General features: G+C 37.8%; 1 protein-coding gene across 1 annotated transcript in view; it reads right to left on the bottom strand.

The window, feature by feature from the left end:
* The window catches only part of LOC139739175 (Na(+)/citrate cotransporter-like), a 48,033-nt gene extending 27,269 nt beyond the window's left edge, over window positions 1–20,764 (bottom strand). Inside the window, exons 1-3 of the mRNA XM_071649789.1 lie at window positions 20,599–20,764; window positions 3,106–3,371; window positions 539–707 (exon numbers count right to left, since the gene is read on the bottom strand). Of these exons, the coding sequence (XP_071505890.1) occupies window positions 539–707; window positions 3,106–3,371; window positions 20,599–20,712 (549 nt within the window). The 5' untranslated portion in view covers window positions 20,713–20,764. The remainder of the gene's footprint in view (window positions 1–538; window positions 708–3,105; window positions 3,372–20,598) is intronic.
* Window positions 20,765–21,472: the final 708 nt, after the last annotated feature.

The raw sequence follows: 21,472 nt of genomic DNA, 5'->3' as shown, positions 1-21,472 counted from the left end.
TATATATATATATATCATTTTTTTTTGTTTTTTTTGGGGGGGAGTTGCTGTAAAAGCCGGTGAAACAGCTTCTGAGACACCAGAACTCTAAACTTGGCCCCTACTTTTAAAAACGAGGCACCGGCCCTGATATCAATATTTCTTTGCGCAGTTAGCACTTTCAGGAAAAAAAAAAGTATACAGATTTCTTAGTACACATTAACCATCCTTGTGTGAAGCAAAGAGAATGATAAGAGTGATGAGTAATCGTCACAACAAAAAGGCAAAACAAAGGGCAAAACAAAACAAAACAAAATATAAAACCCACATAGCACATGGGTGGGAGGAAAAATGTTTCTTTTTTTTTTTCTTGTCCGCGAATATGCAGCCTCCATATTCTCCATGCTGCATTATTTTTATGTGAAAATATCATTGCATGGCAAGAAAAAAAATCATTTCGTGTTAGGCATCACTGAACTCAGTATTCACACTGATTTCCATGCACCATGGTGTATAGTTCAAGCAGAACATATCCTATTGCTAAGAAGCCCATTTTTACCACTCCGTCTCTCTTCGCGTCGTCATCTTTATGATCACTAGTGACGTCGGGGGCGTCCTGAAGTTCGTCGAGAACGGCCTGAGCGATGGGGATCATCATCGCCGTCGTCGCCGTGTTCGAGATCCACATCGATAGAAAGGCAGTGGTGATCATGAATCCGAACATCAACCTTGAGATGAAGTAAGGACAGTAAAAATGACAATGGTGAGAGCAACAGACAATAGTTCTCAGTCATAGCAGATTAGAAATGGTGATATCGATCTTGCAAGATGAAGAAAAGTGGCGAGGGTTTACTGATTTTTAGAGTTCATCATTTTCCATTATCAACAGTAATATACAAGTAGAGATTTGCATTTCAGTAGAAAACAAGTGAAGAATTTGTTTGCAAAAACCGATAATTCCATTTCTGAAGATTTTGAAGTAAGGTCTCTGTCCTAAAGTACAAAATGATTCCTTTTAAATGATACATTGGTCACTACATATAAAGGTACATTTTTGAAGTTATGGTCAAAAGAAGCAAAAACTTTCTTATTATTCTCTTTATTTTTCTTGACCTTTAATGGCAAATATCTCCATTCGACAAATATGGACTTATCGGTTTTTGCAAACAAACTCTTCAAGTGCATAAATTATGTTATTAACCTCACAATGCACAATAAACGACATTTATAATACACCTGAAATCTCATGCTTTGCAATGTATACATTATGTCGACAATGCTACATTCTATAACATACATAATGTTAATAATAGATATAAAAACGATATAGATCAATATCAATGACAGTGTTATTTGATGTATAATTTTTAATAATTTTTAATGACAGTTAATATTAAGGATCAAAAGACGGTGGGAAATGCTTTTTGTAGCACCTATACATGTAACCTTTCAATGTAATTCGACATTCCGAAGGTTCGTTAAAAGGAATACAAAATGAGGTTCGGTACTCCGAAGGATCATTATTCTGAAAAAAAAAACACTTTCCTTATACCTTATACGTATTCGTTAATCCAAGAATGAAATAGGGTCCGTTAATCCGAACGTTTATGGCGTTATATGGTAGGTTCGTCACTCCGAAGATTCATTTATCCGAAAACGAAAAAGGTTTATTATCCTGAAGATTCCAGCTACCTCAAGCCGAAAATAAATAAGATTTGTTGATCCACAGGCTCGTTATTCTTAAAATGAAATAAGGTTCGTTGATTCAAAGGTTCGTTAATCCGAAATTAAAAAGAAGTTGCCTACGAATGAACCCTTGGAGTCACGAACCTTATTCAATTTTAGGATTAACGGTCCTTGGGAATAACGAACCTCAATTTCATGTTCGTATGAACGAAACTTTATCTTAACGAGCCCAAGAAGTAACGAAACTGTATCCAATAAAATCACAATCCTCACAGAACGATACAAGTCAACGTGTATAGAAAATTATTTGATAACATGCACAAAGGAGAAAGGACATGATGGATTGTTAATGTGAATTATAAAATGGGTTCAAGAATGTAGCCAATAGGAAGCGCTGAAATGAGTGACGTGTGCCTTGGTTACTCAGTCCCATTGCACTGCGTGTTAAATCCTATTGCCAATCGTCTGTGCGCGCGGCGGCTCCTTTGAATTGCATGCATACGCGCTGTCAATCCTGTAAACAACTTCTAGTTCGGGCTGCCGGCCGGCCGGCCTTTCTTCCCTTGTGCATAACATGTGTGGCACAGGTTTGGCGTACGTATACTCTACTTACGTACACTTTGTACAGTACAGTAGACCAAGCGTTGTGGGACCGGACGCGTACATGGAGTCACTTTGAAGGGCAAATCCAACGATTTAGCAGGTTAATTCTCACGCCGTTTTCAGAGTATGTTGTCTAGTAGACCTATATGAGGAGTCTATATCAAGTCTTTAAGGTAAAGGGTGCATATTCTATGTAAAATAAGTAAGTTTTCATGCGGGAACTTAAGTGTCCGGAAACCCAACCCCCCATCATACTGTATGTGCGGGATTTCCGAGTGCGACGTGCGTAAATGTTTAGGACGAACATCTTCGGACGTCTTGACCCTCAAAGGTACGTGAAAAACGCTGAAAAATGCTGTTAGTTTTCGAATTTTCGACCCATTTTATAAAACAAATGATGCACAGGATTATTTCGTGGCGTTAGTGGAGGCGTAGCTCACTCTCGGGTATTTACAATGTAGTGCAACATGCACTCGGCTTCGCCTCGTGCATGTTTCACAATTGTAAATACCCTCGAGTGCACTATACGCCTACACTAACGCACTCTATCCTGTGCATCATTTGTATAATGTTCGAGATGTGAGGTTAAGAGATGCTCTTACATCATTTTGATTTTTTTTTTTTTATTGAGTTACATTTTGAAAATTATTTCAATTGTATTTTACCGAATGTGATCTGAGTAGGTGGCTTGCACTTCGTATTACAATTACGGAAACACTTTTTTTTTTGTATATGCCTCATGAAAGGAATAGACACTGATTTGCGGATTACAGTAATTCTGAAGTGACATTTCTGTGAGATAGCAAAGAACATGGTGTGAAGGTGATATGGGTGTACCATCTCGGCTTCGCTCCAACCAGCATGAGCACTCGAAGGGCCATGCGTTTGTGCAGGTTCCAGTGCTCGACCGCCGCGGCCACCATGAGCCCGCCGATGAGGACGGCGTTGGTCTCGGTCAGGTACTTGCTGCACACATCCTTTGACTGCATGACGCCGAAGACGGGAAAGAGGAAGATGGGGAGGAGGGAGGTGGCGGCCAGCGGGATGCACTCCGTCATCCAGTAGGAAGCCATGATAAGGATTGAGTAGGCTGTGTAACCAATCTGCAAGGATGAAAAAATATATATATCTGCAAGGGTGAAAAATGGCATTCCAGACGATGTTCATAATTTCAAATCATGTAGGTCAAGCTAGTACATAAATCGACAGCTCCATGTAGCCATTATAGATTTTGAAATTATTGTAGTCCTTGAGCAGCGAAACCAACACTGAAAATCTTAAACAACTTACACTGAACAGTGTTGATGACATGGAAGCCTCACATATTTCAGAAAAAATGTATCAGTGTAATTCCATTACAATACCACTTGCTTAAGCCTATAAAGCCCAAGGGGGGGGGGGGGGAGGGGGGACATTGTGCCCCCACCATATTTTCGTTTGCCACTCCTACACCCTCTACTTGATTTCAACCAAATTTGGTGAATTTTCCGAGAATCTTATTGCAAACATTTTGATATATAATTTAGCTATGTCTGATATTGCTATATATATAAACGAACAACCATGTTCGTCAGATTTGCTTGATTTTCTGTTCCAATTTCAATGAACAATATGATAATGGATGAAATGGGGTTTTTCTTTGCTCTAATTTGCTGAAGGACCAAATGGTGAAGTAAATATGATTGTGAATTACCCTGAAATGGTCTTCGTATTATTTCCTTTCTTTCATGACATAGACATCACACAATAGATATAATAGAAATAATCGAAAATACAGCATTTTTCAAAACTACCCTTTTATTATGTGTTATCTTCACACAAGCTTTGCCTGTAATTATCATTTGTTTATCATATTATCAATCTGTAAACTCAAAATTCAATATTTTAGAAATTTGAAATGTGATACCAATATATATACCCATTCCAAGCAATACGTCATAGGTTTCATTATATTTCTTTATATTGTAATGAATAGCGCTCCCACATGTTGACCTTGAGAAATTCAACCATAACTAATAGTCAAGGTTGACTTGCGTTTCCTTTTTGATGAATATGAAAATGATCGATGTAAAATAAAAACATATATAGGCCCTACTGGAGATAAAAAATAAAAAGAAAAAAAAACATGATTTCAGCGTATTTTCCATGTTATTCTTTACATTTTGGTGAATAGCGCCCTCAGTGAATGACCTTGAGAAATTAAAAAAGTTGGGTCATGCAGAGTATGAGTTGCTCTACCCATGTGCCAAATATGAAGGTCACACATCATAAATAAAGAAGTTATATGGGGGGGGGGGCACAATGTGTCCCCCTTGGGCCTGAAAGGGCCAAAATAGCTTGGGCTTTATCGGGTTAACAAGTTCACCCGTGTATAATCTATGGATACCTTCTTCTTTTGATCTGCTTCCTTGAGCCCCAACTCATGCATTTTTATGTTGAGGCTGCCATGTCATTATAAATCCTTGTTCATTGCAATTTGTTATGAATTAAAAAAACATTTTAATTCTTCATCCCAATTGCTATAAATTTGAAACTCTGTATTCAGTAAAATTAATTTATAGCTGTTATGTTCTGAAAATCATCCGGAGGTCTCCTTGAAAGAGGGACTGCAATTTTTTGAAGATTTTAGACTGTTTCAATTCTTCGAAAGATAAACTCGAGAGATAAAACATTTGTCTTCCGCTATATATACATAATCATGAAGAAATAACTGCAGATTCTGAGAGCGCTTCTTCGCCAAAATCGGAAAAAAGGCTTCCGATCTGATTTTATGGAGACGACGTCATAACTAGGAAACAGCGCAGCTGTAAATGTAAAGGTAAATGTATTTACTATCCATGCAAATCGCGCATGAAAGATATTACTGGGAGGATTATTATTATTATTATCAGTATTTTTTTTTTGGCAAATTAAAGCAGTTTTAGTATGATATGTTCCGGTTTCTTCAGTATCACAGATTTAGGAAATTATACTCTTCGAAAGGGACCACCATGCCAGTTTCATGTGCTAAACTAAAAACAAGGACGAAAAAAATCAGACGTGTTGTGGGTTACCGGCGACGAGCATGGCCGGGTTCGTTTCGTGCGGAATGCCAAGTATCTGCGTGTGGGTGGGTGCGTTTATAAGATTTTTCTTCTGGCCAGAAACAGTGTTTTGAAACACTGTTTCTGGCCAAACAGTAACTCTAGCTCGAAAAAATCTTATAAACGCTAGCCGTGATTTGAAACAGTGTTTTGAAACACTGTTTCAAATCGCACAAAATAGTGCGTTTCAAAACAGTGTTTCTGTAGAAACAGTGTTTCTCTTATAAACGCAACCGCGATCTCAAACACTGTTTATGTGACGTCACAATGCCTTGCGCGCACCCTGTTTGACCTTTTGCCGAGGAAAAAGTGCGCAGAGTAAGTTGCGCAATGGCACAGACTGAGCGAGAGCCCCAACACGCTCGGAGAAAAAATCTAAAGGCCGTGTCACACCAGCCTTGCGTGCGACTTGCAAAGAACAATTTTGACTACCCGGAGGTCCCCGTAGATGATCCGCACATGACAGTACCTAGCATGTATCTCAAAAGTAGTCGCCCGGAGGTGCGCACCCATATTTTTTTACCCGCAACCGTGTTTAGGCCCTGTCACATCTTTCCGGGCAAGCTACTCGGGCTTGTTACGTGTAGGGATTTTCTAGCATACCGAACATTCCTGAGGGCGGAAAAAGATTTGTGCGAGTCAGCGCATGTGTCTTACTTGCTGGACGCGTTATACTTGCGAGTATACTGTGTGACCTTTGTACCCGTCGCGTGGGGGCTGACAACTTAGTGAAGGAATTCCTCTAATGGAATGGCTGAAATCTCACAGAATTTCATTATCTTGGCTGCATACGGGACTGCGAAGTACCTGCGTGGGAATTGCCTGGGAAGTACTGCCGCTAAGGGTCTCGTACTGGCGTTCTGCGTGGACCTCTACGGGCATTCCCGCGACTCACCCGGAAAAAGTTTTGGTCATGCTCAAAACTTGGCTGCGGTTAAATCGGACTTGCGTGAGCACCTCCGGGCAACTACGTGCTAGATACTGTCAGGTGCGGACCAACTGCGGAGAGCTCCGGGGAGTAAATTTGTTTCCCCGCAAGTCAAGCCGCAGAAGTTCCCCCGTACGGTACGACAAGGCATGAATGGAAATTGCAGACATTCTTGATCGCCCGCTGAAAATCTTCTACGTGCTGGAAACTACCTCTTCGCCAAAAGCCCGCGTAGTGGTGTGACACGGCCTTAAAGGCCGTGTCACACCAGCCTTGCGTGCGACTTGCAAAGAACAATTTTGACTACCAGGAGGTCCCCGTAGATATCCGCACATGACAGTACCTAGCATGTATCTCAAAAGTAGTCGCCCGGAGGTGCGCACGCATATTTTTTTACCCGCAACCGTATTTAGGCCCTGTCACACCTTTCCGGGCAAGCTACTCGGGCTTGTTACGTGTAGGGATTTTCTAGCATACCGGACATTCCTGAGGGCGGAAAAGGATTTGAGCGAGTCAGCGCATGTGTCTTACTTGCTGGACGCGTTATACTTGCGAGTATACTGTGTGACCTTTGTACCAGTCGCGTGGGGGCTGACAACTCAGTGAAAGAATTCCTCTAATGGAATGGCTGAAATCCCACTGAATTTCATTATCTTGGCTGCATACGGGACTGCGAAGTACCTGCGTGGGAATTGCCTTGGAAGTACTGCCGCTAAGGGTCTCGTACTGGCGTTCTGCGTGGACCTCTACGGGCATTCCCGGGACTCACCCGGAAAAAAGTTTTGGTCATGCTCAAAACTTGGCTGCGGTTAAATCGGACTTGCGTGAGCACCTCCGGGCAACTACGCGCTAGATACTGTCAGGTGCGGACCAACTGCGGAGAGCTCCGGGGAGTAAATTTGTTTCCCCGCAAGTTAAGCCGCAGAAGTTCCCCCGTACGGTATGACAAGGCGTGAATGAAAATTGCAAACATTTTTGTTCGCCCGCTGAAAATCTTCTACGTGCTGGAAACTATATTTTTTTACCCGCAACCGTATTTAGGCCCTGTCACACCTTTCCGGGCAAGCTACTCGGGCTTGTTACGTGTAGGGATTTTCTAGCATACCGGACATTCCTGAGGGCGGAAAAGGATTTGAGCGAGTCAGCGCATGTGTCTTACTTGCTGGACGCGTTATGCTTGCGAGTATACTGTGTGACCTTTGTACCAGTCGCGTGGGGGCTGACAACTCAGTGAAGGAATTCCTCTAATGGAATGGCTGAAATCTCACTGAATTTCATTATCTTGGCTGCATACGGGACTGCGAAGTACCTGCGTGGGAATTGCCTTGGAAGTACTGCCGCTAAGGGTCTCGTACTGGCGTTCTGCGTGGACCTCTACGGGCATTCCCGGGACTCACCCGGAAAAAGTTTTGGTCATGCTCAAAACTTGGCTGCGGTTAAATCGGACTTGCGTGAGCACCTCCGGGCAACTACGCGCTAGATACTGTCAGGTGCGGACCAACTGCGGAGAGCTCTCTCCTCGCCACAAGCCCGCGGAGCTTGCCCGGAATGGTGTGACACGGCCTTTATAAACGCTCTCCTGACGAAACTGTGATTTGAAACAGTGTTTCAAAACAGTGATTCAAAACAATGATTCAACGAAACAACGCAAAATCTTATAAACGCGGCCTTAGATATGCTCGGAAAACTTCCCCGATGAATGTATTGATAAATCTGTGGCCATGAAGAGGAAATTGGTTTCCCTTGTAGATATAAGTTAAAACGATGAACATTCATCTTTTGAGTGTTCCGAGCATGCTATCAAAGAATGTTTGGCCACACGCAGATACTTGGCATTCCGCAACAAAGGAACCCGTCCACCCTCGTCAGGTTGCAGTGTCAATTGGGGGAAAATCAGTGGAACACGTTTGAATTTTTCTCCTTGTTCTTAATTTAACGTATGAAACTGGCACGATGGTACCTTTCTCAGACTTTACTTTACTAAACTTACTGTAGAAATCGGAACATATCACCATAAAACTGCATTACTTTGCCAAATAATCCTCCCCGTAACATCTTTCATGTGCTATTTCGCATGGATAGTGTATACACATTTAGTTGATCGTTGTGTGCCAACTGTGTTTTTTCCTAGTTATTACGTCTCTACTTATCACTATCATAAATTAGTTTGGAAGCCTTTTTCCGATTTTGGCGAGGTAGTGTATACAAATTTAGTTTGGTCGTTGTGTGCCAACTGTGTTGTTTCCTAGTTATTACGTCTCTACTTATCATTATCATAAATTAGTTCGGAAGCCTTTTTTCCGATTTTGGCGAGGAAGCGTTATCTGATACCTCTATGTTTTTCAGATTATTTCTTCATAATTACGTATATATAGTGGGAGACGAACGTTTTACACCAGGCCTAGAGAGTATATCTTTCGAAAAATCGAAACAGTTTAATATTTCAAATAAATTTGCAATGTTTCTTTAAGGTGGCGTACCCGACAAGTTATATAAATTCACAACATTAACATGGCATAAATTAATAGGCCGTGAATAGATTTGTGAAATTTATTGTGGTCCTTGAACACATAACTCAACGCTCTGCAAAACCCACAATACGATACACCGAAAAAGGATGATGACATTTCACGAGAGATTAACATATTGCAGGAATGTAGCCAAAAAAAATCATTATGAGACGACTTGGCCAACAAGTTTACCTGTGTGTATTAAATTCGTGATGAATGCTTTGTGATTTGTTATAAATTTTGAAGGTAATCTTATTCCTTATCCCAAAAGCTTAAAGTCTGAAATTCTACGCAGTATAGTCAATCTATAGACGTTCAAATTCAAAAGTCTCAAAATTATCTGGAGGTCTCCTTTAATTCAGCGTATACAATTATTGTATAATATATTCACTAATATTCATTATCCAACTGATCAAGGTATAATAGTTTCGGATATGTCTGATCATTTCCCAGTGTTTGCTTCCAGTCCATTTATACTAAATCGCTTTAAGCCTGCAACTTGGGAAATGAATTCTACAGCTCGTGTTATGTCTGAACAAAATATCATAAGATTTAAGGAAAGCCTGTTAAATATTGATTGGTCAGTGGTTCTCAATGCAAATGAGCCTAATGATGCATATGATAAGTTTGTTGATCTGATCGCTCCTCTTTTCTTTTTTCATTTTCCGATAAGATCACAATCTAGATCAAATTATAAAAAGATACCACGATCCCCCTGGATATCGAAATCTTTGTTGAGGTCTATCAATAGGAAAAATAAGCTCTTTTATATATTCAAGTCTCAAAAAACTGATGCTGCTAAAAGCAAATATACTAGTTATCGTAATGTTCTTACTTCTGTGTTGCGTGAGGCAAAAAAAGAAATATTTTTCTTCACTGTTTCTTCTCCATGAGAAGGACATTAAATCCACTAGGAAAGTTATTAATAATGTTCTTCAGAAGAAACGAAATAAATCGGATATCCATAAGATTTGTCTAAATGACATCGAGTTAAGAGATGATAATGAAATCTCTGAAGCGTTTAACTCATATTTTGTGAAGGTTGGATCTAATTTAGCTGATGGTATTCCGGAAACGGATATACCTTTTTCTACGTATTTAAGTCATCGCAATAATCAATCTTTGTTTTTTATGCCTGTATTAGAATCCGAAATTGTTGACATTGTAAATAATCTTAAAGCCAAAAAAAGTACTGGTTATGATGGAATTTCTAATTATCTTCTGAAATATGTTGTACGTGAGATTGTTGTACCTCTCATCCATATATTTAATTTGTCATTACTGAACGGTGTAGTGCCTACTAGGATGAAAATTACTAAAGTTATCCCGATATATAAAAAGGGCCGAGAGGACGAACTGGGAAATTATCGACCAATATCGTTATTAACTTCTTTTTCTAAATTACTTGAAAAGATTGTGTACACACGTGTATTCCGATTCTTAAATGACTGTAATGTAATAGATGAAAATCAATTTGGATTTCGTAAAAAGCATTCCACAATTCATGCTATTTTACTCATGATAGAGAAAATTATCAAAGCGATCGATGCCAAGTGTCACACAGTAGGTATCTTTCTTGACTACTCCAAGGCCTTTGACACACCACAATCAACCATGAAATATTATTATACAAATTAAAACACTATGGGATTCGTGGGAGGGCCTTGGAGTGGTTTAGAAGTTACCTTACTGGAAGAACTCAATTTGTTAGTTTGAATGGCCATGTGTCCAGCTCACAGCCTATAACTTGTGGGGTACCGCAAGAATCCCTTTTAGGTCCTTTATTGTTTATTCTTTATATGAATGACTTTCGCAGCTCGTCCTCTCTGCTCTATTTTCTACTTTTTGCCGATGACACCAGCATTTTTTATTCAAATCGAAACCCTCATGTTTTACTGAATACCATAAATACTGAATTAAAATCAGTATCTAAGTGGATTCAGGCTAATAAATTGTCATTGAATTTGACCAAGACAAAATTTATGGTTTTTAGCAATATAATCAATATTTTACCGGGTAAGTTGGTTGTAAACGACGTAGAATTGAACCAGGTGGAATATTTAAAATTCCTTGGTCTTTATATTGATTGTAAGTTGACATGGAAAGTTCATGTTGATTCTTTGCGTAAATTACTATCAAAAAATGTAGGTGTTATGTACAAGTTAAAACAGTATTTTCCTAAACATGTTCTGCATTCATTGTATTCTACTCTATTTTTGCCTTATATAGGTTATGGAATCCTGGCATGGGGAAACTGCTGTACAACTAGACTTAATTCTTTATTATTAATACAGAAAAGAGCTATACGGATAATTAACTTCGCCACATTTTTGGAACACACTAATGTGTTATTCTTTTCCAGTAGAACACTTAAGATCCAGGATTTATATCATTTTAATATCGGGTCATTTATGTATCAAGTAAACTCAGGTGGTCTCCCTGATGTGTTTTCTTCGATGTTTGTCAAAAATACTGAAGTTCATTCTTACCCTACTAGACAAAAAGATTCTTTTCATCTTTCTCCTGTACGAACCGTATCTGCTTTAAAAACAATAACCGCTACAGGACCGAAATTTTGGAATGAGTTGGATAGAGAAATAATCCAATCTCAGTCTCTTTATTCATTTAAGCATAAACTTAAACTAGTTTTTCTGAATTCATATCTGTAGCTATTCTTCAATCCTCCTCGACATTCTCTGTTCATACTTCACATTACTGACATTATCGATTATGTAACATGTGCCTCGCTCGTGATTTCTATATTATCTCCTGAACTTCCTTTGTACACATTTGGTATCTCTGCTATTGTACACTGCATCTGACTTGTACCTCGCTCGGGTGATCACGCAACTCTCAAGAAGTCTGTGCCGCGGACATTGTTTTCTTTGTTTTTTCTTTTTCTTTTTACTTTTTGGCGTTTATATTTCTCCAATTCACAAATTGTCATTCCTTAAATTACATAACCAAGTAAGAAATAATCTCACATCCGCATCTGGGAATCTACACCCTACAAGCAATGCTTCTATGTAGATTCCTCATATTTCACATGTTTTATTGTCTTATAAGCTGTACTTGACAATTCATCCAGGCGTTTGTATTGTGATGTTTATGTTTTATGTATTTGTTGAAATGTGGAATATGGAACAATAAAAAACAAAAAACAAATTCTCTTAAGCCTTTGTTTACTACCTCAAAATACTACCGGCACGGCATGCAAGCAAATTGTCAAAGGTACATACAGATAGAGTTAAATGTACAAGGAAGCACTGCAGCATAATGAAAAAGACTCTTGACTTTCAATCGGAGGTCCCGAGTTCGAATCGCATCAATCATTGGATAAAATGTGTTTACTCAAACATGTCCATCTCGACGCAGCTCCATAAATGGCTGCCTGGTAACGCCAGAGTACTAACAATGAAAGGGCCCTGTGTTGCAGTGGTATAACATTAAAGGCGATATACCCTAAATGAAATATAAAAATCATGTTATTATGGTATTTTAAGGATTATACACTTAATTATTTTCTCTATCTCAAGTTTGTCCGATCCTTGACATATAATCTCTATTGTACAAGTATCACCAAGCCCAAACACACATTGAAGCAGAATGACATGTAACTTGTTGAACTTGCAGCAATAGGCACCGGATATCCGTTCACAAACATAGTATGTATAGGCATTATTTAGAAAAACAGCAATAACAAACCCCCCACAAGGCCAATGAAGGCTCTCTAGTCTTATTATAATGTTTCTGGCCCACGTTCAATAGTTTGATCTGGCTGTTTCCACCTTATCCCATGCAAAGCGGAATCCTCATGACAAATTAAATTTTTAGTATAAGAGAAGTGGGAAATATCAACACAATTCTGATCCGAGCAGCGCTTATGTAGTGACCACATACAATAGTTCTGACATGTCTACACAACTGTCGGTTTATGCTCTAAAATGTGCACATAATGCATATGAAATGTGTGAAATAACGCTGCGATATCATGATTTCACCTGGGTAACAACGAAAATACTAAAGATTAGCCGAAAAGATTCGTCAGAAATAGCATACCGGATCGTAATTTTTGCGTATCTCTTGTTGTTGTTGTTTTTTTTTAATCGACTGTCGGGAAATCGACAAATTGTGCACGTTACCCGATTTTCCACGCTAGAACGAATCACATGCCAGGGGCGGATCACTAAACCTTTTTGCTAAGAAAAAAGAAAGGAATGGGTGACCCAAAGACAAGCCCCCCCCCCCCCCCCTCCCCCCCCCCCCAGGTTTTGGTGATTCCGAAAATATTGATAGAGAGGTCAACTCTCCATTTAAGATTTGACGCAAACTATGAAGATTAGCTGAGAGGAAAACGGGTTTTATGATATTGGGATCCTGTAACCTACAGTTTTACAAGCGGTACAGCTTTTATGTAGGCCCCATCATAATTTCTGTCATTTCCTTGTGACATCCTCATATCATTATGATAAATGACCACACACATTTTGTGTTCAGTATGTCTCTTTTTTTCTTTCTTCAATAAAACAAAATGGTTGTATTATATTTTATATTCTTACTTGTTGGTTTATTGCCAATCATTTTGTAATTTCATTACCGAGAAAGTGGAAATATAAAATAGATTTGAACTAAAAATTAAAACCGTATGTGATGATGCAACAGAACAAAATCATTATATGTGCCATTAAGAAGGCGTGTGTCTAGAAATGCATAAAAAAGATGAAAGGGAGGGTAAGAAAGGAGTATTGTAATATAAATTCTACTACTACTACTACTACTACTACTAATATAATGTTAAAAGAAAGCAGTATCTAAAGTAAAAAGGTGGTAGACAAGAATATTTCAAAGTTATCTATTCTACAATGCCAATATATTACGTTGCTATCTCATAAATATGTTATAGCAAGTCCTAAAGATTGCACGAATGGAAATTGTAGTGTATTCATGTCAAAAGTTAGTACTTTATGTTTGTATAAAAGCCACATTATACTGTTTGCAAAGAAAACATTTTTGTATTGTTTAAACATGTGTCTTTAAAAGAAGCTGCATAAGACTTTAGTCTGCTACAGGATTGCGATGATAATTTGATTACTAAAACAACCGTAAAGCAGCCAGGAACATTTTGTCCTTTGCTTATTTTTCTCTTAGGTTTTTTTTTTCTACACGTTTTATGTGTCTCAAATGTCAAAGTACACAATATTGAGGGTCATATTTTTATGTGTCATGTTGATACTGCTGGGAAACTTGCTCAAGTTTACATTGCCCCCAATATCTGAATAACTAGGTCGGTATTACAGGAATTTGAACTTCAAGCATAGATGTGCACAAATATCGACATTATTTCCACTCTATTCGTGCATCCAAGCACTGACAAGGGGTAAACATACTCGGATGTGGAAATAAATCATCTATAATTTTCCTGAGTCTTCAAACTCATTCTGTTTTCATGAGTGACTCTCAATTCAAACTCTCACTATCCCCAAAATAATAATAAACCAAGCGAGGGTTCTTCATGGCGTTCTAGATGGCAAATTAAAGAGAGAAAACAAAAATTTCACTCTCTTCCTCAAGTGTAAAATGCTTGATAACGATAATCAGTGTTTGGTGATTCCGAACATATTGATAGAGAGGTCAACTCTCCATTTAAGATTTGACGCAAACTGCGAAGATTAGCTGAGAGGAAAGCGGGTTTTATCATATTGGGATCCTGTTACCTACAGTTTTACAAGCGGTACAGCTTTTATGTAGGCCCTATCATATTTCTATTATTTCCTTGTGACATCCTCATATTATCATTATGATAAATGACAATACACATTTGGGTTTAGTTTGTCTCTTTTTTTCTTTATTCAATCAAAAGACAAGGGTGTATAATCTATATATTTGTATTCTTATTAGTTGTTTTACTGCCAATAATTTTGTAATTTCATTATCGAGAAAGTGGTTATATGAAATTGATTTGTACTGGAAATTAGAAAAAACGTGAGATAATGCAACAGCACAAAATCATAAATATGTGCCATTAAAAACTCGTGTGTCTCGAAATGCATACAAGAAGATGGAAGGGACGGCAAGAAATAAGTATTGCACTATAACTTCTACAACAACAACAACTACTACTACTACTACTACTACTACTACTACTAGTAGTAGTAGTAGTAGTAGTAGTATAACCTAAAAGAAAACAATGTCTAAATTGAGGAAGTGGTAGACAATGATATTTTAAAGTTATCTATTCTACGCTGCCAATATATTACGTTGCTATCTCATAAATGTATGGTATAGCAAGCCCTGGAGATTGCATTGTTGTGTATTTATGTCAAAAGTTAGTACTCTATGTTTGAATAAAAACCACATTATACTGTTTGCATAGAATTTTTTTTATATTGTTTAAACATGAGTCTATGAAGGAAGCTGTAAAAGCCTGTCGCAAGGTTGCACTGAACCATAAAGCAGCCACGAACACTTTTTCCTCGTCTTATTTCTCCCTTATTCTTTATCTACACATTTTATTTGTCTCAAATTCTAAAGTACACAGTATTGAGGGTCACATTTTTTTATGCGTCATGTTGATACTGCTGGGAAACTTGCTCTAATATATATGCATTGCCCCAAGTTTCTGATGAACTAGGTCAGTATAAAAGGTTTTTGAACTTCAACACAGATGTGCACAAATATCGATATTATACTCTATTCGTGAATCCAACCACTGACAAGGGGTAAGCATACTCGGATGTGAAAATAAATCATCCATGATTTTCCTGAGTCTTCGAACTCATTCTGTTTACAGGAGTGACTCTCCTACCATTCACATTAGAATAATGAACTCAGGGAGATTTTTGCATGACGTTGTAGATGGAAAGTTAGAGAGAGAAAAATATCTTTACGCTCTTCCACAAGTGTAAAATGCTTGATAAAGATAACCAGTGTTTGGTGATTCCGAAAATATTGATAGAGAGGTCAACTCTCCATTTAAGATTTGACGCAAAGTATGAAGATTAGCAGAAAAGAAAGGGGGCCATTTCATATTGGGAGCCTGTTTACAATTTTAGGTGGTTCAAGAGCACAAATTCAGTAAAGATGTGCCAATTTAAAGGCGTCTGTCTCGAAATGAATAAAAGAAGACGAAAGGGACGGGAAGAAAGGAGCATTGTAATACAACCTCTACGACAATTATTATTATTACTACTATTGCTACTACTACTCCTTCTACTACTATTACGACTACGATTGCTTCTACTACCCATATTACTTCTTCTTGTACTACCTCTACTACTACTCTTGCTGAGTATACTAGGCCTATAGGTTTTCCCGCCCAATTCATCACATTTGCATTCGATTGAGCGATGCGGTCATTCAAGTTCGAGTGAATTAGAATGATCACCGAGATGGACATTTAAAAAGGTAACTAGCTTATTCAATCTAATTTGATCAGCATGCGATTTCATGAGTTTTTCACACAAGGGTGTAAAAAGGCATTCAGATTAAAGATGCAAGTGCAATGCATTCAAATTCTCATCAGCACCGCCGTGGAGAAAGTTAAGGAATTCAAATTCACCACAAGGCAAAAAATTACAAAGTATGGGCAGTCTTTTTCGTTGTTGCTTTTATTCGTGTCGGGGCGATCATTAACGGCCCGTTAACGATCGCCCCGACACTATACAGGTATGCTAACCTGCATGGAAACATTGAACTGCACATTACTTTAATATGAGACCATTCTGAAGCATATGATTTTCACACAGCAAGAGATACATAATGTACTCTTAAATGAATCCCACAAGGATTGGAACAATCATCCCCAATCATTCCCATTGATTCCCACTGATCAGTTACTAGCCATCCCCTTTAAATGACACTTTGAAATGAAAATGAAATTCTATCATCCAATCGTAATGACAGTGAAAAAAAGGCCCGTAGAAGATGTGTATGTTGATTCGAACGTTCAAAGTGGGAAGTTGTGTTCCTATAAATGAAATTGAAACTGGCTTTTGGCACAAATTTGAACGTCTATCCGACTGGAGCGATATTGAATGCCAACTGAGTCGTTAGAATAAATGAATTTCTCTCTAACCTGAATGAAATACAATCTTAAAGGAATGACGTAAAATAGAATTGAATACTCAAAGAATTAGAATGAACCGTGAGAGTAGAACAGTGACCAAAATCGGTTTAATTTGAACGCCTTTTCATTAAATCCAAAAACAAATTTGATAAAATTGGGATGGAAAACCTATATTACTACTGCTACTACTCATACAATTAGTACTCCGACAGAACTAATACTAATACTACTACAACTACTGCTGCTGTTACTACCGATGAGTTGTAACAGAATTCTGCGCTTAACTCCTATAGCTTGCTATTATATACACGAGAGAATATGCAAGAGAGAAAGAGAGAGAGAGAGAGAGAGAGAGAAAGAGAGATGTAATATACCACAGTCTTAACGTTAAAGGCATAAGTTTCCATTTGCAGATGGAACAAAAACCCACCTTTAGTGCTTTAAAATAGTTTTGAAATATGAATTAAGGGTATAAACAACCACTGTAAAAAACTGAATCCCTATAATCGATGTTATGTATTGTTTAATACACAATATGTGAACAATAGTTGTAAGAAGAATGCTTCCAGACTAAACCGGCTACAGTTATGATTTACTGAGAAAAATACTGATACTGTATCTCCTTATATTTTATGCTTCATTGCAAAGTGATACAACAGACCTACATAATGATATATTATGCATCAAATGTGATATCTTGAACATTTTTTTTCAAATCACTGCTCCTAAAGGTACACTTAACCTTTAAAGGAAAGCAATAGGTGAAAATGACGAGGTGGTAGAAACTGTAAAGTTATCCATTTTACGATGCCAATATGTTAGATTGTCGCTCATGAATAATGTCTGGTATAGCAAGTCCTAAAGATTACACGAATAAACATCGTATTGTAGTATATGACATAAGTTAATACTCTATGTTTGTATGAAAAACACTTTATAATGTTTGCAAAGAATTCAAAAACTTTTATGTTGTTTATCTATGTGGCTATGAATGAAGCTGTAATATTCACTGCCCCAAGGAGAGACAGAAAGTTGATTACTAAAACAACTGTAAAGCAACCATAATCCATAAACTTTTTCTTGTCTTATCGTCTGACATTTCACGTGTCTCCAAATTTCAGAGTACAGAATTGAGGGTCACATAATATGTGTCATGTTGATACTACTTGTATGGAAACTTGGTATGGATTACATTGCCCCCTTTATCTAATCAACTGGGTCGGTATAACATGCCTTTATAACTCAGGTACAAACGCGCACAAATATTGACATTACTTTTTCCCCCGTGCATTCAAACACTGACAATTGGTACACATACCCGGATGATTATGAGAATAGATGATCTCTGATCTCTCTGAGTCTTTGAACTCGTTCAATTTTCAGGAGTGACTAGAATCAAGCTATAAAGATTCAGTATTTCACGAAAAAATAGTATACAAGCTTAAATTTTGATTTCCTTTATCGTCCCTGCTCATATTCATTCCAATTATTTCCATATTTATATTATATAATACTCTTAGTTAAATTAATTCTATCACTAAAGAAATCACTCCATATCATTATGTAATACTGCATTTTTGTCTCATACTGATCCGCTATTTTTTTAACATAAAATATTGAAAATTAAATGTTTGTGTTCGTTAAACTTAGGACTTGTCAGACTTATGCATAATGATAATGAAATCAATCTTCCAAATATATTTCAAACAATGTTTCGAAGAAATCAATCCATTCACTATTATCCAACAAGGCAATTGACTGATTTCCATTTGCAATGTTTGAGAACTTTGCTGGCTCAGAACACATTCATCTACGATGGACCAAAATATTGGAACTCACTTTATAAAGACATAACAACAGTTCAAACTTTGAACTCCTTCAAGAACAAATCAAAATTGTTCCTATTGAAATCTTATAACATACAACTGAATTAGTGGTTTTTTTTATCATCTCAGTCAAGTCATCATTCCTTCACACATCAAACAATTTTGTAATCATTTTGTTTTTTATTAGAGAAAAATAATCTGTTAAACACAAGTCCTCCCCAAATGCTCCTCTTATTGTTCTGTAGATACCATGGTGTCTATTCTCTCCTTCTTCCGCATTCTTACCGGTATAATTACGTATAAAATTGTTTGCAGTATGTGTATTCAATCCAGGTTATACTTTATCATTACTCTTAAATCATGGAATCCAGTTTACTTGCGTCCACGGTGGCAAGTGCTGTAGTTTTTTCTTATCTTTTTTTCCCTTCCCAATTTGATTTCATTTCAGTTGGCATTGGTTCGTTAAATTTTGTTTTATATCGGTTTGTAGCTTAATTCATTACTCGCTATTTTGTGTATTTTCTGAGGGCCCCATATCCTACAAGCTTTCCTTCTTAGTGGGACCCTCCATTTCTACCCCCATCCTTAATTAACTTGCATTATATGCATATGTATATATTACAAAAAAAGATGCAAATGAGTTTTCTGAATCTGTTCCTCATTTTCACATGTACTTTGTTAAATCACTTTTTTGTTGTTGCAATTATTACAAATATCTCCTGCCAGAAATATATTATACATTATGTGACCCTGCATCACAAAACTAACAAAAAGTCGCCAGACATTGATTTTTAGTTAAGGGTAGATTCTGAAAGAGCAGACTCTAAGCTTTAAAAAGATGTATAGCTCAATTGATATGGACTCTCCTAACCTATCTAAATATTGGAAAGAAAGCACACATTCTGGAAAAGTGTGAACCGAGAAAAGAGGCTCTGAAGCACAGGGTCTAACTGTCTATTCAAGCGTTTAATCTTTACCAAGCCGGGCTAGCTGTGCGATGAATGGCACAAAAAAACAGGATGTAAACCAAAAGTTTGCCAGTGGTTATCAAGAAATGAAAAGGGACCTCTAAGACATACTTGATCTCACTACTGTACATAAAAAGAATGTAGAAAAAATGCTGAAAATGCATTTTCGCATTCATATTATGATCCCAAACTTAAGAATAATGTAGAAGAAGGGTAACTCTTTCAGAAAATATGAAAAAAAGTTAATATTGACTTGTTTGACCCATTTCACCTTTTTTGAGTCCTCACGTAAAATCAAGGGGTGCGACTTTTTGTTCGTTTTGTGGTGCACGGTCACATATAATAATATTCTCTGTTGGTTTTTTTTTTTTCTTTCCTTTTTTGATGGAAAAGAAAATGAATTTGAATCTTGAATCTTGAATCTTGTATGAAAAGAAACTAACGCTAGAACATGGGTGCGTTCGAGAGCTGTCCTATTCGACGAACTGTACCGTACCGTACCCGCGCCAGAAGAGCGCTCGAACGCTCATAAAGTGTGCCGTACCGTACTGTACCGAGCCAAAAGTGGACCCCTCTTCCCGATGTGCTCAAAAAGCGGATCAAAAGCGTACCAAAAGTTCGCTGTGAAGCATGCGCGTATCATGCGCATACGTCGCAATGCAAAAACATTCTTATTGTTCGCGACAGCTGTAAGTAGTTCAAGCGTCAGGTGGATGACATTCTTGCTACAAATATGCGTGACCTTTCCTAATAATAACTCGTGAAGTACGCTTTGTCGACAGAGCGCTCGAACGCTTCAAATCTGGCACAGTTCGGTACAGTACGCTTTGGTTCAGTTCGCTTTGGTTCGCTTTGGAGCGCTCGAACGCAGCCCATGAGACGGAACAATGATGGAACAAAAATAAAATAAATAATCGGTTACACGGATAAACACAACTTTCTGAACTTACCGCATTGTTAATGACTATCGCGACGGGACAGAATACTATGGGTACGAGGATAATGACCAAGTAGGGCCAATTTTTGCCAATTTCCTGCAACACTCTGTCTGATTTTACCGACATTTTTGTGATCAACCCCGCTCAATTCGTTCAAAATCTCCAATCGAACTGTCTAAAATCCAAGTCTGAGAGCACAATTAAAACTAACGAATCACAATTGCGGTACTCAGCTGCACCCGGGATGCGCCAGACGTTCTCAACAGTGTGTAATGATGTCCTAGACTATAGTATTGCCGTGCTCCGCTCGACCTCTTACACCTGGGGTGTGATATGCACTCACTAGATTGTACCACACGACCTATCGATCTGGAAGCTTTGCGAGTTTGTGGAGAGTTGGGGAATTTTTATTTGATTAACACTCATGTGATAGCTGTGTACACAAAAATTCATTTCTGATGAAAAATACATATTCTATCAACTGGATACTGGCATATGTTAAGGTTAGCAAATATTCTCTCTGCTTTCTGAAAGCGGTTAATCATGTGCTCTTTCATTTACTAGAAAGGTGATTTTTTTGTGTGTGTGGAATTCCCTTTATATTTTCTTTATGATTATGTTGTCCACACATGAAGTCATAACCTCTTAGTAGTGTCCTCATCCAGCGGTCCCAACACCAAAACTTTAAAAATTCATAACTTTTGCATCGATTACCCAATTTTCCTCAAACTTTCACTGACAAGAGACTGATGCGTTATACTAATGTTGCTATTTTCACTCAGGGGTTTCCTTTGAGAAATCGGAGTAGACTTGTTCCACTTCCAATAAAGAAAGACACACGGAGTTAGCACCACGAACAAGTGAGACAGATATTCTAACAACACAA

This window comes from Diadema antillarum, unplaced genomic scaffold (genome assembly GCF_040938485.1).
Source record: "Diadema antillarum isolate AM-2024a unplaced genomic scaffold, OU_Dant_1.0 seq00000786_RagTag, whole genome shotgun sequence".
Lineage (NCBI taxonomy): Eukaryota > Metazoa > Echinodermata > Echinoidea > Diadematoida > Diadematidae > Diadema > Diadema antillarum.
This window is presented reverse-complemented; position numbering and strand designations above follow the sequence as displayed.